Source organism: Giraffa tippelskirchi, chromosome 2 (assembly GCF_054371585.1).
Source record: "Giraffa tippelskirchi isolate mGirTip1 chromosome 2, T2T-mGirTip1v1.2.pri, whole genome shotgun sequence".
NCBI lineage: Eukaryota > Metazoa > Chordata > Mammalia > Artiodactyla > Giraffidae > Giraffa > Giraffa tippelskirchi.
Genome location: NC_137276.1, coordinates 91952467 through 91972571, shown reverse-complemented (window position 1 = coordinate 91972571; position 20105 = coordinate 91952467). Strand labels below are relative to the sequence as shown.

The 20105-nt window shown below is 35.5% G+C and overlaps 1 protein-coding gene across 23 annotated transcripts in view; it reads right to left on the bottom strand.

Annotated features, from left to right (window-relative positions):
• XRN1 (5'-3' exoribonuclease 1) overlaps positions 1-20105 on the bottom strand; it is a 120598-nt gene that overhangs the window by 41099 nt on the left and 59394 nt on the right. For all 23 annotated transcript variants that reach the window (XR_014076643.1, XR_014076642.1, XM_081569544.1 and 20 more), the window contains exons 23-29: positions 16723-16821; positions 13927-14042; positions 13291-13437; positions 6767-6856; positions 6244-6379; positions 1058-1114; positions 792-924 (exon numbers count right to left, since the gene is read on the bottom strand). Coding sequence is in view for 21 of the 23 variants with exons in the window: in XM_081569544.1 (XP_081425670.1) it covers positions 792-924; positions 1058-1114; positions 6244-6379; positions 6767-6856; positions 13291-13437; positions 13927-14042; positions 16723-16821 (778 nt within the window). In the remaining 2 variants the exon portion in view is untranslated. The remainder of the gene's footprint in view (positions 1-791; positions 925-1057; positions 1115-6243; positions 6380-6766; positions 6857-13290; positions 13438-13926; positions 14043-16722; positions 16822-20105) is intronic.

The window sequence follows — 20105 nt, the reverse complement described above, 5'->3', positions numbered from 1 at the left end:
AGATTGAGTGCCTGGGATATGGAAGGACAGTGCTGCCGGCGCCCTAGCCTCTAGGTACCCGACGTGTTCCTTTGTGTTGGGTTGATTAGTTTTAGAATCTATATTGCAAAGCTTCTCACTCCAGGCATCCCTTTGAAGAATTTTTAGATTCTTAGCTAATTCTTCCCTTTTCTTTCCATACTCATTTTTCCTCTTTTTTTGGGTAAAAAACACAACATAAAATTTATCACTGTAACCGTTTTTAAGTGTACAGTACTATAGTGTTAACTATATGTACACTGTTGCAATGGATTGATTTATTTTATATACACAATCTAGTTGTATTCATAAAATTCAAATTAACATGCAAATCTCTTAACTGTAAATAAGCTCATATATCATGTTTGTTTATTTCTCTGCAGAAATCAAGTGATTACAAGGACAATTAAGGCAAAGCCCTGGACAAGGTTAGATGAAACCCAACAAAATGTTTCTCTTAGTTTCATGAAAACACATATATGTATTCTCACCAAGCTTTTAGATAATTTTAATGTGTTACACATAAACTACCAAATTTTCAGCAGTCCTTCTCCAACTTTCACATATTTTAATCACTTCCCAGATGATTACACAGACAGAAAAGGAGAATTTCCTCTGAAAACTAAAGCTGGAAAAAAATTAACTAAAACATAAAAGGATTTAGTGTTTTTCCTTATCTATAGTTGCTTTCTGCTTATATATAAGACATACAGTATATATATATATGACATACAGAAATGCAGATGGAGACTTATCAAGTATTGAGTTATTACCCCCTTTAATTCCTATGATGGTGCCCCGAAGGCCAACTGGAACGGAAAAGTTCTCTCTCACATTTACAACACGGTCAAAGAGGCGAAATTCTGCATCCCGATCAGGAATAACCCCATGCTGCTGTTCCAAAGGCTGAAAAGAAAGATGTAAATATAATTATCAACTCTCATTTAAAATTTTTTCTACTAATATACTGAAAACATTTTGTTCCTTCTGTACTTTCAAAGCAAAACAACAACTTTGAATTCTCTGACAGGAAACTTACTCTGTATAGCAAATGGGGCTTCACTGTCACTCGAACTTTCTTATTATTCTTTCTTTGCTGAGGAAAGAAAATTTTAAAAATATTTTTAAAATATTAAAATTAAAAATTATTATCTAGTATTTGCACATGCCTAAATTTTTAAAAGCCAAAAGAAATGAGTAATTTTAAGACTATATGACTTTCTTTAGATGCAAGCGAGGATGAATAAATTCTTGAATCTTTTTAAAGTAAAACTTTTTTGTTGACATATAAGACATATAGAAAAATGCAAACTTATAAGTATACAATCTGATGAATTTTTACAATATGAGCATATCTATGAGCATATCCATACACAGTTCAAGAAACAGAGCACTACTAAACACGACATAAAACCCCCTGAAAAAAGAAATTAAAAAAAGGGAACCCTAGTATTGCCTCCAAGTTATAACCCTTTCCTAAAGTAACTTTACTTCTAACACTAAAGATTGTACTTATCATTTTTGAAATTTATGTAAATACTATCCTATTGAGATGCTTTTAAATCCTAAGAAGAATTATATACACTGGTCAATAAAGATTAACAGTAAAGGAAAAAAGGTATAAAGTATTGACCTATGTTAATACTGCAGTTTTGTGGCTATTTATAAAAATCAAGTTGACATTCATTTAACAGTCCTTGCTTTTGGAACTTGGCTTCGATGTTTAAATTTTTGATTCTCTAAAAAATGCTGGAAGAAGAGTTTTCTCCTATCTTTGCCACTTAATTCTGTGACCTCACACTTAAGGTAGCTTTCTTTAATCTATAAGATGGAAGTAATATTACCTGTTCCCCCTAATAAAAACATGAGAATAATTTATATTCATTGCAAACCATTACTACCATTCACATTAAATATTAGATTGGTGCAAACGTAATTGCGATTTCTGCATTGTTGAAATTTGCCATTTGATATTGGAATACATTCTTAAATGTTTTTATGCTATACATCATTTTAATGTGCATTTCTTGCTTTATGTTTTTTTGCTAATGATTTATTACTTGCTGTTTATTTTATTTACTTTAGACTAGGGAAATGATGTTAGACAAACAGGAAATTCCAGTGATTTTCTTATTCGAGTTTAAAATAGGGTGTAAAGCAACAGAGACAACTCGCAACATCAACAACACATTTGGCCCAGGAATTGTTAATGAACATAACTGCAATGGTGGTTCAAGAAGTCTTGCAAAGGAGATGAGTGCCTTGAAGATGAGGAGCACAGTGGCTGGCCATTGGAAGTTGACAACGACCAATTGAGAGTAATCACTGAAGCTGATTCTCTTATAACTACGTGAGAAAGTTGCTGAAGAACTCAGTGTGGACCATTCTATGGTCATTAAGTTCGACAAGTGCTTACCTCATGAGGTGACTGCAAATCAAAGAAACTGCCATTTTTAAGTGTTGTCTTCTCTCATTGTATGCAACAATCATGAACCATTTCTCGATCGGACTGTGATGTGCAACGAAAAGTGGATTTTATACTACAACTGACGATGACCAGCTCAGTGTTTGGACCAAGAAGCTCCAAAGCACTTCCCAAAGCCAAACTTGCACCAAAAAAAGGATCATGGTCACTGTTTGGTGGTCTGCTGCCCGTTTGATCCACTACAGCTTTCTGAATTCTGGCAAAACCATTATATCTGAGAAGTATGCTTAGCAAACTGATGAGATGCACTGAAAACTGCAATGTCTATAGCTAGCACTGGTCAACAGAAAGGGCCCAGTTTTCCTCCATGACAATGCCTGACCCCATGTCACAAAACCAACACTTTAAAAGTTGAATGAATTGGGCTACAAAGTTTTGCCTCGTCTGCCACATTCACCTGACCTCTCACCAACATCTTCAAGCATCTCAACAACTTTTTGCAAGGAAAATGCTTCCACAACCAGCAGGATGCAGAAAATGCTTTCCAAGAGTTCGTTGAATCTTAAAGCACAGATTTTTATGCTACAGGAATAAACAAACTTATTTCTTGTTGGCAAAAATGTGTTGACTGTAATCGTTCCTATTTTGATTAATAAAAATGTGTTTGAGGCTAGTTATAATGATTTAAATTCATTCTGAAACCGTAATTACTTTTGCACCAACCTAATATTTTTTTCAAAAACTGAATTCTTACCTAATAGGAAAAATGGCAGCAGTTTACTCATATGATAGTCACCCATCTTTAGACCATAGCTTATAGAAATAAGTACAAAAGGGCACGAAGCTTCCAAGGTCCATATACTAAAGAGTTCTTGTATTTACACACTGTAAAATGCTCAAGCCTTTAAACAAAGACTACTTTATTATAGAGATATTTCCTTTATTCTTTCAACAAATATTTACTGAATTTCATTTACGTGCCATTTATTGATTTAGGTACTAGAGTTGAGGGAGACATACAGGAAACAAAATGAGGGGAAAAAATAGCATGCTTGAAGGTAAAGAGCACAGAGGAAAATAAAGCAGATAAGGGCGATCAGCAGTGTGGGGAGAGGCTGAAATTTTTAATATGATAAAAAAATGAAGGTCTTACTGACAAGTTTTCAGCCGAAGGCAGACCAGAAGTACTAATAAAGCACAACTGGAGCCTACTGAAAACAGCAAGAAAGATATGAGAAGAAATTTAAAGTAGTTTAAAAGAACTGTGCCTGGAAGATTGCACATGAAAATACAACCCATATGCTTAACACATCCCTAGGCATTATTACTATCAATAAAATTACAGCACTGATTAGAAAATATGGCATTCAAACCTGATTATGAGGCAAATTAACAAACAAGGGCATTTTCACTATAGGCTCCAATCCATAGCTACTAAATAAAAAGTTATGGGGAATAACTACTCAAAGTGTGATCACTTGGGAGCTTGTTAGAAATGCAGAACATCAAGAGCTGCTCATACGAGAGCTACTGAATCAGAACCTGTATTTTAACAAGATCCTCCAGTGATTCATTTGGACATAAAGTTAAAGAAGTACTGCTCTGAGGGTGGAATCCAGACTGTGTGTTTCTTAAAATACTTCTCCACTAATTTTGATAATTAGCTGAGTTTGGGAACCACTGTCCAATAAGAAAACTATGGATACTTTTAATCATGATCCTGCATTAAAAAGAAAAGTTTAAATTATATTCAGAATGTTATGTTCATTTTTTAGTTTTTCTTCTTCTTTAATTACCTAATAACACTATAAAACTGAAAAGCAGAAAAAAAAAATCACTCATAACTGCTCCTCCTTGACTCATTAACAGGTTTAAAAAAAAAATCCTGTCTTATCTATATGTACACACATTTTTAAAATGCTATCATCAAAATGACAAGACTACAACTTTGTATGTGTATCATCAGTTTGCAAAATAAGGGGAGAATGTGTAAAACATTTTACAATGCTCTGCATCCAAATGGGTTCAGATAAAATTTGGGGACTTAAAAGTCATAAACTTTTGTTAAGTGGAAAACTCATTTCAAAAGTAATGCTGGAGAAATAGACTTTACATTGAAAGACAATTATTAAAAAGAAATGCAGATTTTCTATCTTCAACTGAATATTATTAACCTTTCAAAATAGCAAACTCTTGGCTCCAGGCCTTGTATTTTTTTCTTAAGAGTCATCTAGTGGTGATTTTTCAGGCTGTATTCACAGCTCTTCAGCATGTGACAAAAGAATTCAAATAATAACAGCTAAGTATTATTAAACATCAGTAATAGCTAGGCATTATTAGAAGGAGTTTATATGTATTAACTCATTTAATTTTTTTTTTTTTTGAGGACTATATGAGATGGTACTATTTTATTCTTATTTTACCAGTCAGGAAATGTAGGTATGGAAAGGTTAACTATCTTGCCTAAGGTTTTAAGTATTGAAAGAGGGATGGGGGATCAGGGCTTGAGACCCAATTCTTAACTTACTCTGCTATTAGTTCAAACAAGAGAGTGCTGAGTGAGCAAAGCAACATTATTTTAATAAAAAGGCAAATGTGTGAGAAATAAAATTGTAAGCTTAGAAAAGGAACATAATTAACCCATTTTCTATTGCATCAAGACAGAGAATCAAAATAGATAAAAACAGTTAAGCCTACACAGAAGGTTATTACTTTTTAAAATCAAGACATAAAAAACGGTTAGTTTAAGTGGGATTTCAAAAATACACAGTAGTTGAATGAGTTTATCAGTAGGAAAGTACATTTTAGGAGTGATTCTGTAAAAGTGAAATAAATGTTAATTTTTATGTTCTACAAAAAGATGGGAACTTCCCTGGTGGCACAGTGGACAGGAATCCACCTGCCAATGAAGAGAACATGGGTTCAATTCCTGGTTCAGGATGATTCCACATGCCGTGGTGCTAGGCATTATGTTCCACAACTACTGAGCTTAAGTGCTGCAACTACAGAAGCCGAGCACCTAGAGCTTGTGCTCCACGAGAAGAGAAGCCACCACAGTGAGAAGCCAGTGCACTGCAACCAAGAGTCGCCCCCACTTGCAGTAACTAGAGAAAGCCCATGCACAACAACAAAGACCCAGTGCAGCCAAAAAATAAAGAATTAAAATAAAAATGAATTGTATCTTTAAAGAACTTAGAATAGGAAAGAACTGAGAATTAACCTTATTTCTCAATCACAAACTTCGTATTGACTAGACTCATAAAATATTAATTCTTAGAATCAGAAACAGTCCATGGAATTCTCCAGGCCAGAATACTAGAGTGGGTAGCCTTTCCCTTCTCCAGGATATCTTCCCAACACAGAGACTGAACCCAGGTCTCTTGCATTGCAGGCGGATTTTTTACCAGCTGAGCCACAAGGGAAGCCCAAGAATACTGGAGTGGGTGGCCTATCCCTTCTCCAGTGGATCTTCTCGACCCAGGAATCAAACTGGGGTCTCCTGCATTGCAGGCAGCTTCTTTACCAACTGAGATATCAGGGAAGCCCTCAGAAACACTACAAGGACATAAAAATTTAAATGCTATGGGCTTTCTTATATTGACATACATTTATATTTATGTAGACAAACTTGATGGACACTAGAAAAGGCTGGAATACTTTTTAAAATAATAGAATAATTTGATATAATTTAGAATCACTAAATATATGTTTTATTTGACTGAAACAAATTATTTATAGGATAACAAATAGTTCATTTAACTTCAAATCTCATCAATAATCTTCATTATTGAAAATTATACCTTGCACGTTTCAATTTCTTCTTCAATTTTCTCAACAATAGCTGCATCCAGAATTTGTAAATCACAAGAAGACCGGGACAAAGTACTGACAGGATGTCCCTTTAGCCAAGTAATGATTTCTTGAACTTTCTCAGCACTGTATTAAAAACAATAATTTTTTCACATTAATTAAAAATTTCTGAGGGCTTATGTAAAAAGCTTGATATAAACTTTCTGAAGGCTGTGAATTATAAATGATATAAAATATTTAATTAATCACTACTTAATTGGGGCTAATTATAAATCTAATGTAAATATGGACATGTTACTTCTCAGTAATTTAAAAAACCCACAAAAATTAGTTTAAAAGTACTTTACTGATATAAATGAAAGAAAAAATCATTTTAAGATCTTAAAGCAAGAATGAAACAATACAAAATCCTCCCCCCAAAAGTAATATAAATTCTTGAGAAACTAACTACTACTACACTGTGGAACCACTAAGTTGAGCTATGAGGCAATGAATCTCGTACATTTTGCTTACCCATTCTCATTTTCTCCAGGCCAAATGTCATCTTCATAGAACACATCCTCTTGGCTATTTTTGGCTATATAACTGAATAGTTCTGGAGCTCTAGCCAAAGAAACAAATGATAACATTGCTTTTAAAAATACACGTGGCGAATTTCATAAAAACTTCTGATCAAATAATTCTGGGTCTTAAGGAGATATATTAAATATATTGAGAACTGATTACTATACACACATAAGGGATAGAGACTAAAAGATTGAAAGTATTCACAGGCCCTCATAAAAAGATGATGGAGAAATGACAATTCATAAATATAATAAACTATTACAATTACTTATAAACTTCAGTCACTGATTCTATCCTTCTTGGACTATAATGACAAGTGCTAAATATACAAAATAATATATACAGGTTCACAATAAAGCTAGAGCACTTCACAATAGAAAGAATGAAAATCCATTAAAAGTTTCTTCTGATATTCTTCAAAATTCCATTGTTCCCTGAACAGTGTAGCAGTACTTCCAAATATATATGCCAGACAGAATATATGTGTTTATTTTTGCTCCTTTCCCAGCCCACGAAAAGAATAGTAAAGGATAAAAAAGGGCATGGACCTAGAAGACAGATGAAGAAAGAAGCAGAGAATCTGATGGCATATGTGAGTTAACAAAACTTTAGAAACTGAAAACTGAATAGAGAAGTGTGAAATGATTTGACAGATAAGCTGTACCCTAAGCCACCAGAGTGGGAAGTCAACAAGAAGCAAGTTGATGCGAACTGTGGAAGTCTGCAAAAGCTCAGGAGAACTCTGTATGTTTTAATGCTGCACTACGGGGTGAAGTTTATGAGGTTTTAGTTGAAAATTTTATATAATAAACAGTTAGGCAGTCACCTCCACCTCAGTGTAAATCCTGTAGTTTATTTTCGGAGAAGTTGAACAGGGGCTGCTCGAGCCTTGTGTATTCCAGGTACAGGAAATTGGATGCGAGGGGCATGAGGAGGAGAGGATAGGTGCTCCACTGAAAACAGGGCACAGTGAAAGTATAACTAGGTGCCACTAGGAAGCAGGCTAGGAAGTATAACATCTTTAAGAAGCAGATCCTGAGATGGAGATAAACATGGAGGAAGTTTATTAGTGTGTTCTATGAAAACAACACCTGTGGAAGGGAAGGAGGCAGAACCGGGCACATGTAGAAGCTGGGCTGTGGTTCATTCTTAATGAACTCCTTGGCCAGCAGCACAGAGATCTCAAACCAGGATGGCTCCCCAGACTCATTCGGAACTGCAACAATCAGGTTGGCTGAGCCTTTATATCACTTTATTTATTTATTTTTTTAAACATATCTCCTTGTTGATGAGGTACTGGACATGAGGCTATTGCGGGAAAGGGATGTTACTGTAGGTGAGGCAGTTCTCTTCTGCCAGGCAATTTCTACAGAGGTCTTACTGCTGAGGGATCCCAGGGAATAGATCTTCAGTACTGAAGAGGCATCTGGGGGTGTACTATGGAGTCCACGATGTAATGAGACCCCATTCCTCTGGTTAATTTCCAGAACACTCGAAGTTTGTTTTGTTCTCCACATCTGTCCTCCAAGAAAAACACTGGAGAACACATTTCTGGGAAAACTACTCAGCCCAACAGAAAAGATACACATACAGGTAGTGATATTTGGAGATGCTCTGCCAAAATAGCCGAGTCCCACTGGACAAGCCTTATTGAAGCACATTACATTTCCAATCAGGTTTTTTAACACTTGCACACTAAAATATGGTAAGACACTAAAGAACTACCAGGCCAAAAGAAAAAGAAAAAACAAAAAGCCTCAAAACAAACAAACAACCCCCCCACCCCAAATCTGAAAACACTTTAACATGAAAGGAGAGATCAAATCAAACAGAAAAGAAAAAAAAGCAATCTGTAGAAAACAGAAAATAGTGAGAACAGAAGAAAATCTAGATTGCTATCATTAGATAATAAAAGATATTTCATTTATTATAAGAACAACATGCTATAAATAAGGAATGCCAGAGAATGAGGACATTCTTTTAGAAATTAAAAATGGTTAAATAAAAATAAAAAATGGTATCAGTTAAAGGTGAAGAAATCTCCCACAGGTGTAGAACAGGAGTATAACAATATAGAAAATGCATAAGAAGAGATAAGAAAATTAGGAGAATTAATCCTGTAGGTCTAACATCTATCAAAAGGAATCTTGGAAAGAAAACAACAACAAAATGGTGACAAGGAGATTATCAAAGAAATAATACAAGAAAGTTTTTTGGAATGTAAAGGCATCAGTTTCAAGTCTGAAAGGGCTGAAGAGCAAAATGAAAGAAAAATGGCACACCACTGCATTATTAAACAGCTTTGGTAAAGGAACATTCTAGAAAGTTTTCAGAAAATGAAAATAGATTATCCATAAAGATTCAGAATCAGAATGGCACAAGACTTCTTGACAGCCAAGGAAACAAGAGAATGGAGCAGTGCTTTTCAAATTCTGAAAGAAGAGAATCTGCAATCTAGGACTCTAGGCCCAGGTGAGCTATCAATCAAGTATCAGGGAGGTTTGAAGAAATGTCCAGACATGCATGCTTTCTCAGGAAGCTACCTGCATATATCAAGTTGAAAAGTCAAGAAAAAGCAGGCTAAATATGACATTTTAAAAGAAATATGGAGGTAAATAGAAGAAATAATCTAAATTTTCAGATGGTAATTTGGGGTTGAAATGTATCCCCTCCATCCCTCTCAAATAAGAGTTGAAGTTTCAACTCCTAGTACCTCAGAATGTGACTTTACTGTGAAATAGGATTTTTTAAAAAATGTCTTTTTAAAAAAACTGAAGTACAGTTGATTTACAATGTTGTACCAGTCTCTGCTCTACAGCAAAGTGATTCAGTTATACATATATATACACATTATTTTATATATTCTTTTCCATTATGGTTTATCACAGGATATGGAATATAGTTCCCTGTGCTATTAGGACCTTGTTTACCCATTCTAAATGCAATAGGTTGCATCTACCAACCTCAAACTCCCAATCCATCCCTCTCCTCTCCCTTGGCAATCACAAATCTGTTCTCTATTTTTTTTATGCTTTTTAAAACATTGAAGTATAGTTGATTTACAATGTTGTACCAATGTCTGCTGCAAAGTGACTGAGTTATAAACATACATACATTCTTTTTTGTTATATTTGTTTCCATTATGGCTTATCACAGGGTACTGAATACATGAAATAGGGTTCTAAAAGAAGTAATCAAATTAAATGTCATTAGGATAAGCCCTAATCCAATATGACCAGTGTCCTTATAAAAGGAGAAATTTGGACAAAGAGGTAGACACAAAGGAAAGATGATATGCAGCAAAGGAAACCATAAACAAAACAAAGAAATAACCCACAGAATGGGAGAAAATATTTGCAAACAAAGTGACTGACAAAGGATTAATCTCTACACAGAAAGTTCACATAGCTCTATGTTAGAAAAACAACTCAATCAAAAAATGGGCAGATCTATGCAAAATAGACATTTCTCCAAAGAAGACACACAGATGGCCAAAACGTACATGAAAATATGTTCAATAGTGCTAGAGAGAGTGTGGAGAAAGGGGAATCCTCCTACACTGTTAGTGGGAATATAAATTGATACAACCACTATGGTGAACAACATGGAGGTTCCATGAAAGACTAAAAATAGAATTACTATCTGATCCAGCAATCTCACTCCTGGGCCAGGAAAAACATAATCCAAAAAGATAAATGCAACCCAATGTTCACTGCAGCACTATTATTTACAGTAGCCAAGACATGGAAGCAACAGAAATGTCCATTAGCAGGATGGATAAAGAAGGTGTATACATATATTCAATGGAATATTCAGTTCAGTTCAGTTCAGTCGCTCAGTCGTGTCCGACTCTTTGTGACCCCATGAATTGCAGCACGCCAGGCCTCTCTGTCCATCACCAACTCCCGGAGTCTACCCAAACCCATGTCCATCGAGTCAGTGATGCCATCCAACCATCTCATCCTCTGTCGTTCCCTTCTATTCCTGCCCCCAATCCCACCCAGCATCAGGGTCTTTTCCAATGAGTCAACTCTTCGCATGAGGTGGCCAAAGTATTGGAGTTTCAGCTTCAACATCAGTCCTTCCAATGAACACTCAGGACTGATCTCCTTTAGGATGGATTGATTGGATCTCCTTGCAGTCCAAGGGACTCTCAAGAGTCTTCTCCAACACCACAGTTCAAAAGCATCAATTCTTCGGCGCTCAGCTTTCTTCACCGTCCAACTCTCACATCCATACATGACCACTGGAAAAAACATAGCCTTGACTAGACGGACTTTTGTTGGCAAAGCAATGTCTCTGCTTTTAAATGTGCTATCTAGGTTGGCCATAACCTTCCTTCCAAGGAGTTAAGCATCTTTTAATTTCATGGCTGCAATCACCATCAGCAGTGATTCTGGAGCCCCAAAAAATAAAGTCTGACACTGTTTCCACTGTTTCCCCATCTATTTCCCATGAAGTGATGGGACCAGATGCCATGATCTTAGTTTTCTGAACGTTGAGCTTTAAGCCAACTTTTTCACTCTCCTCTTTCACTTTCATCAAGAGGCTCTTTAGTTCTTCACTTTCTGCCATAAGGGTGGTGTCATCTGTATATCTGAGGTTATTGATATTTCTCCCGGCAATCTTGATTCCAGCTTGTGTTTCTTCCAGCCCAGCGTTTCTCATGATGTACTCTGCATACAAGTTAAATAAGCAGGGTGACAATATACAGCCTTGACATACTCCTTTTCCTATTTGGAACCAGTGTGTTGTTCCATGTCCAGTTCTAACTGTTGCTTCCTGACCTGCATACAGGTTTCTCAAGAGACAGGTCAGATGGTCTGGTATTCCCATCTCTTTCAGAATTTTCCACAGTTTATTGTGATCCACACAGTCAAAGGCTTTGGCATAGTCAATAAAGCAGAAATAGATGTTTTTCTGGAACTCTCTTGCTTTTTCGATGATCCAATGGATGTTGGCAATTTGATCTCTGGTTCCTCTGCCTTTTCTAAAACCAGCTTGAACATCTGGAAGTTCACGGTTCACGTATTGCTGAAGCCTGGCTTGGAGAATTTTGAGCATTACTTTACTAGCATGTGAGATAATGCCATTTACATCAACATGAATAGACCTAGAGATTATCATACTAAGTGAACTCAGACAGAGAAAGACAAATATAATGTGGTATCACTCATATGTGGAATCTAATTTTAAAAAAATGATACAAATGAAGTTATGTATTTGTACATTATACAAATATACAAAACAGAAACAGACTTTCAAAAACAAACTTATAATACCAAAGGGGAAACGTGGGGGACAGGGATAAATCAGGAGCTTGGGACATACACTACCATATATAAGGTAGATAACCAACAAGGGACAGAGGAGCCTGGCGGGCTACAGTTCATAGGGTCGCGTAGAGTTGGACACAACTCAAGTGACTCAGCACACATACATAACCAACAAGGACATATTATATAACACAAGGAACACTATTCAATATTCTGTGATAACCTGTAAGGGAAAAGAATGTAAAAGAGAATGAACATATATATGTTTTAATATAACTGAATCACTTTGCTGTACACCTGAAAGACAATGCTGTAAATCAACTATACTCCAATAAAATTAAAAGAAAAAGATGATATTAAGACACATAGGGAGAAAAACTATGTGAAGATGGAGGACTAGAGTAATGTAGCTATAGGCTAAGGAACAAAACTTGCGAGGCTATAAGAAGCTAGGAGGGAGGCATGGACAGTTCCTTCCCTAGCACCTCCAGGGGAGGTATCGCGCTATCAACATTTTGATTTTGGACTCTGGTCTCCAGAACTGTGAGACAATAAATTTCTGTCATTTTAAGCCACGTAGTTTGTGGTACTTTGGCAAAGCAGCCCTAGAAAACTAGTGATTCTCAAATATGAGAGAGTTAGAAACCAGTGAAACAATGGAGAGAACATTCAATCATTTAACAGAAATAACGAGATATTTCTTATAAATCTTTGACACTGAGTAAACTCAGTAAATCCTGGTACTCAGATTTCTCACTTTTATAATGAGGAGTTGAGACCTGTTGATTTCTCAGACTATTTTAGTAATAAAAATCAATAATTCTAGGATAGTAATCAACTGCCCAGCTGGAGTTTTAAGAAAATTCACTATGCCAAGGGTTGTTGTGTTTATATATATCAATTTTATTACTACTGACACAGACATTTAGACTAGTGAAAAATTTATCACAGTAAGTTAAGGAAATTTTTAACCAAAGGGAGGGCCATTCTCATTATCCTTTTTCACATGATTAATTTAAGTACAGTATTTTCCCACTCTATTTTAGTTAATGTCTATAACACTCCATGACACTAAACTAATTTAAATGTGTCATGTTTTACTAAAGGAAACACTTTCCCTATCAGCAAGGCAAAATCCTTACCACTTTTCCTACGTTTTTGGATGCCTAGTAGGATCCTGCCATAGGAACTTACCTCTCCAAGTACTCTGCCAGAAGTTGTTCTGCTGCAGATGAATACATCCATTCGTTTCCAACTTTCTTAGTATATCCAGGTACTTCCTCATTTTTTTTGTTGAATTTGAGATTCAAACCCACATTTGCTTTATGGTCTCCATGAGGGCTGAATTTAAACCACACACACACATACACACAAAAGTTTTAAAATTTTGTTCAAAGAATACAAAGCTTTGCTTTCAATTTTTAGAAAAGTTTTCTGTTTTAGTTATCATGGTTATTTCCAAAGTAGTAGAAGTAGAAAAACTAGAGGAAAGGCTTCAAAACCCAAGTTAACAAAGCATATAAATAGATTATATAATTAGAGAGGAGAATGAAATAGGAAAATTCAGGGAAATATATTATTGAGATTCACACACACCTTCTGATACCTTTTTTCAAGGTTCAATTTGTTAGCTGCTAAAAATAAAAACTGTCTTTTCAACCACCTACAGCATGTGCCATTTAGATGAAAGATCACCATCAGAGGATTTATACGTAATTTTTAAGGAAAATTCAAAGCAATAAGAGAAAATAAATACTGAAATATTAACCATTTTATTTTATCATTTATTTTTTCTGCCACTTTAAGTAAATTTCTCTAACATAAACTTACTTTCTCCTAGATCCTCTTCCAATAAAAATACTTCCTGTAAACCTTGAAACAAGGTATCCACTCACTCCAAGGCGACTGGCCAACACATATCCTGGGTTGTACTTTATAGAATATTTCTTTAAATATAAAAACAAAAAAGTCAATTATGGAAACACAAGGCATTAAAGCAGCATATCTTTACCTTTAAAATCTGGAGACAATCAAGACATCACTAACATTTTGGATTGTGGCAATGAAAAGATTCTTAAAAAAGTAAGTGACCTATTTTCCCACTCCACCCCACCCCCACCTTTTTTTAAAGAGGATTTATAAGTAGAATTTTTCTGCTCTTTTCTATCCTTAAAGGATAGGATTCCCAAGGGTGAATGAAAGGGGGAGGAAATAACACAGTTTGTGAAACTTTCTCAAGACATAAACTCTACTGTAAGTACTAAATGGCAAGTTCTATAGGTGAGAACTAATTTTTAAAAATTACTTTTCATATTCTAAGAAGGACCTGGTAAAGTACCTGGGACAAAATGAAGTCTTGATAATTACAACGTTGAATTAAAATATGAGTATGTCATCAAAATAGTTGCTACTGAGCAAAACTGAGTGCCCTTCATATGTGGATATATGTAATATTTATTTATCCTAATTATTAATTATCATATGAAAATAACAAATATGTAGAGGCTCATAACAGCATCGTTAATATAATTCAGTCAGTGATATGTAACCTTTATTTATGTATTTAGGGGAAGAAACTATGAAGATATTCAAATTAAAAAAAGTATCAGATCATATAATTTTTAACCAGAAAGCAAATTACTCACACATTCAGTACCAACAAGGGTAAGCTATCATATACTACTAATATTATGTGTGCAATAATATACACATACTTATTTTATATAGATTTCATATACTATATTCTTGTAAATAAATATATGAAACAATAAATGTTACATTTATTAATAAATTATATAATTATTTTATATTCTTATTTCATGGGAATATAAGGATAGTTTATCATCAGTAAAGCGAAACTTCCAGAGATTCGTAAGGAATTATTTTCCACCATTATTTTTTTAATGATCATGTCTATAATGACCGTTAAATGAACAAACTCTTTACGCACTTGAGACATAAAGTCACTTTTTTTTTAAAAGTCACTCAGTTGTGTCCACCTCTTTGTGACCCCATGGACTATACAATCCTTGGAATTCTCCAGGCCAGAATACTGGAGTGGGTAGCCTTTCCCTTCTCCAGGGGATCTTCACAACCAAGGGATCGAACCCAGGTCTCCTGCATTGTAGGCGGATTCTTAACCAGCTGAGCCACCAGGGAAGCCCAAGAATACTGGTATGGGTAGCCTAACCCTTCTCCAGCAGATCTTCCCGACCCAGGAATCAAACCAGGGTCTCCTGCATTGCAGGTGGATTCTTTACCAACTGAGCTACTAAGGAAGCCCCATAAAGTCACTATCACAATACATTAATATGCTAGTAAAGAATGCAACACAATTTTTCCATCAAAATCATTATCAGATTTAGAAATAATACAAACAAGTCAAGTAATGCTTTCCAGAATAGAAAGGAAGAATTAAGGCAGTAGTTCTCTATCACAGATAGTACCGCTTTTTGAATAAGCATTTGGAAACAATAAATGACACAGGCTACAAGTACTTAGTGTCCAGGGACCAAGGATGCCAACTGTCCTGCCATATACAAGGCAGTCCTCTTTAACACACAGTTGACCCACTCAGAAAATAATTAGTACTCCTTTTGAAAAATGCTGGGTTATAGTATGGTTAAAATTAATTAAATCACCACAAATATTCTAGTATATGTAAAATAAGAAGTAGAGAAAGAAGAAGGTTTGAGTAAAAGTTAAAAAAGGCATGTAAAGAGAAAGAAAATATACTGGAGAAGGCATGCCTAGCAACACTGTACCCTTAGAACTGGGTAGGCTGTTTCAGATCTAGAAAAAGCCAAGGATGAAGCAACACAAGTTCTTCTAACTCCACTGACTCCCAAACAAAGCTCCAGCTTCTTCATTTAAAGGTTCACTTTCCTGATTTCCTGACTATGGCTTCTGAATTATTTCTACAAAAGAGACCCCATGGCAAGATTTTAGGGCATTCTCTGCTTTCCATAAAGGTTCCTCATGTGTATGCTGATGACTAACACTTCAAATTCATTTCACAGGAAATAAAGTTCTAGATTTTACCACTAGTGAAAATAAAATATAAGTAGCAACAGCTTGCTAAATGTGAATTAATTTCAGTCAAGTTAATTATCTAATCAATCAGTATCAACAAATGACAGATATCAGGATTATCACCTTATTTTAAAAGGGAAAAATAAAAGAATGTCACGAACTTAAGTGCAGTTTCTAATTTTCTCCAGAGACTGTTCATCTTTAGCTGAATAGAGATGCATAACCTTTGCAAGAAGGTCATTTGTCACTTGTAACTAAAAGTTCAGGCTTTAATTATGAAAGGCTTTAAAAAACCTGTCTATTCCCAGAAGGTATACTAATCAATGGCTACTTATAAGCTTGAACAAAATAACCCACAGCAACTATTACAGATTAATAGTAGGATTTCAGCAGTTTGTTTTCCCCCCAAAGATCTGCATGAAGTTTTGAGCACAAATGCCATACTTATTTTTAAATAACACTAGAGGCAACTGTGAGAGAATTTAATCAGTGTTAAATAAAATATCTGCAATAACTCAAAGGAGGTACCAAAAATATCCTTCTAACATTTTAAAAGTTAATTCTAAATTAAACAATACAGACTATTATACTCACATGCTGGTTCTGTATTAAAGCATCAAGATTCGGTTCACATGGAATGCTGAAAACCACACGAATTCTGCCTTCTGTAATCACATCCCCTGAATCCTGAACCTTAGAGGAAAAAAAAAATCACAATATATTTGAGTCTCTTTCACTACATTTTATTTACCTATTTTTCTACTTATTTGAACAGTGTTTATTATTTCTGAAATACAATAAAACAAGGTGGATAGTGGAAATTTTCTTGGAACTTGTAAGTGAATGTGCTTATATTATAAACTTGAGTCACTGTACTTTGCTTTAACCAGTTGTTAACCAGTCTTTTAAAAAGTTGCAAAAATAAAAACAAGTCAAAGAACATTTACCCAGATTCTCCTATTATCAGCATTTTACTAACGTTTGTGCTTTATGTGTGTATTTGTGTGATTCCGTACTCAGTCACTAAGTTGTGTCCAACTCCTTGTGACCCCAAGGACTACAGCCCAACCAGGCTCCTCTGTCCATGGGATTTCCAAGGCCAGAATACTGGAGTGGGTTGCCATTTCCTTCTCCAGGGGATCTTCCTGACCCAGGAATAGAACCCCGGTCTCCTGCTTGGCAGGAGGATTCTTTACTGCTGAGTCACCGGGAATCCCCCATGTGTGTATTTACATGCACATAATTACTTTTTGGAAATTTCTGACGGTATATTATATATATCATATATGGGCTTCCCTGGTGGCTCATGGTAGGGAATCTGCCTGCAATGCAGGAGACCCTTGGATCAGGAAGATACCCTGGAGAGGCGAATGGCAAATCACTCCAGTATTCTTGCCTGGAGAATTCCATGGAGGAGCCTGCAGGCTACAGTTCAAGGGGTTGCAGAGTTGGACATAACTAAGCGACTAACACTTTCACCATGTGTGTATTTACATGTACATAATTACTTTTTGGAAATTTCTGAGACTGTTTTATATACATCATACCTGTAACTAATAAATATTTTGGTAAATAAGAAGAAGGATATTTTATTATATTACCATTGTATAGTTATCAAGTACATAAAATTATGACAAATACTTTAATCTACTGCCTATATACCAATTTTGTCTGTTGACCTAAAAATGATTACATTTATAGAAAACTCTTTTCTCTCCCTACTACAGGACCAAGCAAGGATCAGATTTGTATTTTGTTGTCATATCTCTTTAGCCTCCTTTAATCTAGAATTTACCCAGAGTACCTGCCTTTTATACCCTAACCTTTCGAAGAATATATTTCATTCCTCCCTCTCCACCCTGTGTTTTAAAAAAAAGTTCTACAATTTGGATTTTTCTAGTGCTTTTTTGTGATTAGGTTAATGTTATATATTCTCAGCCAGAAGAGTACACAGAGAATGTGTTCTTTGTAGGCTATCCCATCTGGAGGTACAGAATATTCATCTGTCCCTCAATGATATTATTAATTAAATATTAATCATACAATCAAGATGTTGCTCAATTTCTTAACTGTACAATGATAGTTTTTTGTTTTCCCTGCAACTAAATAAACAACCTATGGGGAGACATTTTCTAAGATCATGAAAATATCTTGCTCCTGGATCAAAGGCTCCCCTTAGATTTATCTTCCAATGACTGTTGCCTGATCCAATCTGAATCACAATGCATGTTAAACAGTGGTTTTCCAACTCCCTCACTCCCTCCACAATTATCCTTGAAATAATACTAGAAGGAAAAGCTCTTCCCCTCCCCCTTTATTTATCTATTTCTTATCACTATGGAATCATGCATTCCTAATGATTTATAATTAACATGTACTCGATTACTTTAGTACTTAAACAGTCTCACATTTGGCCAGTCGGAGGCTCTTCAACCTGGTTCCTGTGTTTATGTGATATGCTCACATCACTCTTGTGAATACTTTCTTGGTTTCCCGCATAACTAGAGGTTCTAGGCTCATGTTGAACTTATTCTGCCCCAGCCCTGTATTCAGCTTTTTCTTTGAGAAGCCTTGTTCCTTTTATTGGGATATGGTATTAGAGATCAAGATCAACATGTTACATGGTACCACAGTGTCTTTGCTTCCAATTCTTAAAGCAAATAGAGCCAGAAACTATATCTATGTATAGAGACATACACATTTATGCATCTACAAATATACATACATAGATAGATACACACATGTGCCTACATACATACCTATAAACCTTTAAAGGTATTTTAGTAATCGTGAGTTCACCTTACTACCTCCAATTTTAATCTTCCCTCATAGGTTCTTTCTTGCATTCTCCTGTTCTATACATGCATGTACCTCTTCTCATGTAAGAGGTGGAGTTCCCCAAAACATCAACACATATATAAATTCATCATAATTTACATCTAAAATACACAAAAATACATCTAAAATAATTTCAGAACAACTTTATGCATGCTACCATAATAAATAAACCTACAAAAAGAGATCAGAATCTGAATTCTTTTTCCATCACATCCTGATTGCAATGTGCTCACACTAAAAATATATACCTAAATACTGTGCTTACAAATTAGATGAATAAATTTTTTCTTATTTTTCCCCTTCAGTATTACATTTTACTTTACACCTAAATGAAGAGAAGTTAAATAATTGTATTAACTTGAAACCAGGAGAAGGGCATGGCAAACCACTTCAGTATTCTTGCCTTGAAAACCCCATGAACAGTATGAAAAGGCAAAAAGATAGGACACTGAAATATGAACTCCCCAGGTCGGTAGGTGCCCAATATGCTACTGGAGATCAGTGGAGAAATAACTCCAGAAAGAATGATGGGATGGAGCCAAAACAAAAACAATACCCAGCTGTGGATGTGACTGGTGATAGAAGCAAAGTCCGATGCGGTAAAGAGCAATATAGCATAGGAACCTGGAATGTTAGGCCCATGAATCAAGGCAAATTGGAAGTGGTCAAACAGGAGATGGCAAGAGTGAACGTCGACATTCTAGGAATCAGTGAACTAAAATGGACTGGAATGCGTGAATTTAACTCAGATGACCATTATATCTACTACTGTGGGCAGGAATCCCTTAGAAGAAATGGAGTAGCCATCATGGTCAACAAAAGAGTCCGAAAGGCAGTACCTGGATGCAATCTCAAAAATGACAGAATGATCTCTGTTCATTTCCAAGGCAAACCATTCAATATCACGGTAATCCAAGTCTATGCCACGACCAGTAACGCTGAAGAAGCTGAAGTTGAATGGTTCTATGAAGACCTACAAGACCTTTTAGAACTAACACCCAAAAAAGATGTCCTTTTCATTATAGGGGACTGGAATGCAAAAGTAGGAAGTCAGGAAACACCTGGCGTAACAGGCAAATTTGGCCTTGGAGTACAGAATGAAGCAGGGCAAAGGCTACTAGAGTTTGCCAAGAGAATGC